Source organism: Trichoplusia ni, assembly GCF_003590095.1.
Source record: "Trichoplusia ni isolate ovarian cell line Hi5 chromosome 4 unlocalized genomic scaffold, tn1 tig00002207_group3, whole genome shotgun sequence".
NCBI lineage: Eukaryota > Metazoa > Arthropoda > Insecta > Lepidoptera > Noctuidae > Trichoplusia > Trichoplusia ni.
Window position 1 is genome coordinate 1 of NW_020799608.1, and position 2813 is coordinate 2813.

General features: G+C 62.1%; 1 protein-coding gene across 1 annotated transcript; it reads right to left on the bottom strand.

The window, feature by feature from the left end:
- Nucleotides 1-35: 35 nt before the first annotated feature.
- LOC113506198 (nucleolar and coiled-body phosphoprotein 1-like) lies at nucleotides 36-1710 on the bottom strand (the record flags this gene model as incomplete). Its single annotated transcript, XM_026889044.1, has 1 exon — nucleotides 36-1710. A coding segment is annotated over exon 1 (1675 nt), but the record flags the coding sequence as incomplete, so codon positions are not given.
- Between the last annotated feature and the right edge of the window lie 1103 nt (nucleotides 1711-2813).

Genomic DNA, 2813 nt, shown 5'->3' on the forward strand with positions numbered 1-2813 from the left:
GTCTCCCACTTTAATGTTGTCGGGCGCGCACTGACTCTGGCGCGCGGCGACGTCACGGATCTCCTCCTTGGTGACGGAGTCATCCAGGTTTGACACCCGGAGCTCCGCACACCTGACGGGTCTGGTGACCCTGACGTCACCGCCGTAGATGGCCTCAAGTTTTTTGGCCATCTCATCAGCCGCCTCCTGACCGACATTTTTCGGGAGCTGAAGCACCCGAGCCCCGGTCTGCGCCTTTCGTATGCGGATGGGGTCCACTGCCATGTCGACACCCATCGCATTTAGGTCGACCCCAGCCCTCGCCTTGGTGAGCACCGTGGCGTAGGTGAGGCCTTCCTTCTCCGCCTCTGGGGTTATTGTTAACACCACCGCAGCTGTGCGGGCAAGGCGCCTCTGGCGCTGTGCGCGCTTGCGCCGTTGCTTGCCCGAAATAGCCTTCGGCCCCTCCTTCTTCTTTTGAGGAGGGGCTTTCCCCTTCTTTTCAGGCTGTGCATTGGGGCGCTCCGGCGCCTTCGGCTTCGGCCCTTTCTTCTTCTTAGAGACTGTGGTCCACCCGTCGACCACAGTCTCTGATGTGCTCGCAACCGGCGCCTCTTCCGGCGCCGGTACCAGAGCTGGCGCCGGTTGCGCGACCGTCTTAGCCTTCCCCTTCGCCGGTTTTGGATCCGGCGTTGGGGTCGACTTTGGCGCCAGTCTCGGCGACGGTTTCGGCACCGGTGTCGGCGCCGACCTTGGTGCTGTCTTCGGCGCCGGCTTAGGGGCCGGGGCTGCCTTCAGCACCTGGTTGTAGGCGGGTTTGGGACCACGGCCCGAAGCCTCCGCCTCCGCGCGTCTCCTGTCCGCCGCTAGAGGTGGACGCAGAACTGGCTCTGGCGGGAGCCGACTCGACATCCCAGCCAGCTTCGCGTCCATCATCGACCCGACGGAGAGCATAATTGAACGCTGCATTTCTTCGAAGTCGGGTGCTGCCGGGGCTGTCTGCCTCTGGACAGACTTAACTTGGTCCCGGAGCTCCCTGACCTCCCTACTGAGGCGAGCGTTCTCCGCCATCAGCTTTTCGGCGGTGGGACCTGTCAGGGCACGAACTCCGCCCTGAATCTCCTCCACCGCATCCTTCAGCCGCTTTATCAGGCAGCCCTTTATATTCTTGGAGGTGCGTGCCACCTCCAAGATTGCCATCAGGCTGCCTTCTATTCTCTCCTTTGCTGATGAGGGGTCGAGCGGCTGCAGTCCGGAACTCATCAGGTCCCGGACCGCCGCCCTGGCATCCCTCCTCTGCCGTTCCTCCTCCGCCTTGTCTTCGAGCGTATCGGACGACTGCGCCTCCGACTCCGCGGCGAGCCTCCGATACGCCTCTCTCTGCCTATGCAGGCCGACATATCGCCCGTGGGTGACGCAACCGCGGGACCGTGTTGACGAGGCTATGGACACCTCGCTCTCACAGTCCGAAGCGGCGTACGCCCCCACAGACATCTTCTCCTCCGAAGCATCCCGTCTGGGACGCTTTCGGTCCGACCTCCCCGAGGAGCTGTCACGTGAGTGACAAGTCGGCTCCGTTACTTCCTCCTGGGGCGAGGCGATGCGCTCGAGCACCACCCGAGGCGACCTCACCACCAAATCATCAGCTAGACTCAGTCTACTGCTAGACCGAGTCGCCCTCCTTCTTTCGACCTCCTTCTCTACGTCATTTGGGTTTTTGAAATCTTCCATGTAAATCCCACGAGTATGGGGGATTGGGTCGTCGTCCCCGGCCAGTGCCCCCTGTAGCCGGGGAAGGTCTAGAATAACCCTCCGAGGTTCGACAGGTTCCTCTTCGGAGGTTAACGCTAGGAACTGGTCACCCACCAGCCATTCATCCCCTCGCCGCGTTATCCAATAGCTTGGGATTGGGGGTTTTTTATAGAGGTTTTCCGTCCTCGCGGTCCAACCGGTAAAGGTCAGACCCCCGTTCCTGCGTAAGTCCACCCCTGACCTCGCTGCAGGTTTACGGTCTGGCCGACGGTGGCCTTTACAAGACCGCGTCCGGAGGCAGTGCAAGTGCACACCGGACCCGTCGCCCATCTCCGACTCCCCGCCCGCCGCCGCTACCCGGAATAAGCCCAGGACGCCGACGGGCTGCGACATCCAGCAAGCTGTGAACACTCACTGGACTCGCCCTACACCGCACCCGCTGCCGCTACTCGGAGTACGTCCGAGACGCCAGCGAACGCCCACCACGCGAAGGCCGAAACAAAACGACCCCCGCCAGTCTAACCCACAGGCTGTGGGAAGACACCCCCGCCCACCGCCGCTACCCGGAATGAGTCCAGGACGCCGGCGGGCTGCGACGTCCAGCAAGCAGTTGACACTCACTGGACTCGCCTCTCCTCCCGACCTTCGGCCAACAAACAATGGCCGAAGTCCCCCTTCGCTCGAGCTCCACCGAACCACCCCTCGCTTGAGGAGGGCGGGAGCGAGCGTGTCCGGCCAGCAGTTGACACTGGCCGGACCCCGCGGCAGAAATTCGCCACGCACAACAATTGCCCCAAGTCGCGAGACGATTGTTATGCGTGCCCAGGGTGCACCGGCCCAACGACTGCTCTTCCCCCCGGACGTATCCGTAAGGGACCAGCAGCCGCCAGGCACACGAGGAGGTTTTCTGCCCTGCACCCCAACCTAACCTAACCTAACCTAACCTTTTTTTTTTTTTTTTTTTTTTTTTTAGGCGGGGGAATCCTCATGGACACCCGCCCTCCCGGGGGGGAGGACGGGTAGTGTCAGACTCTTACTGACTAAACCTAACCGCCGGGTGACGTCAGCCGCGTTTTATGCCG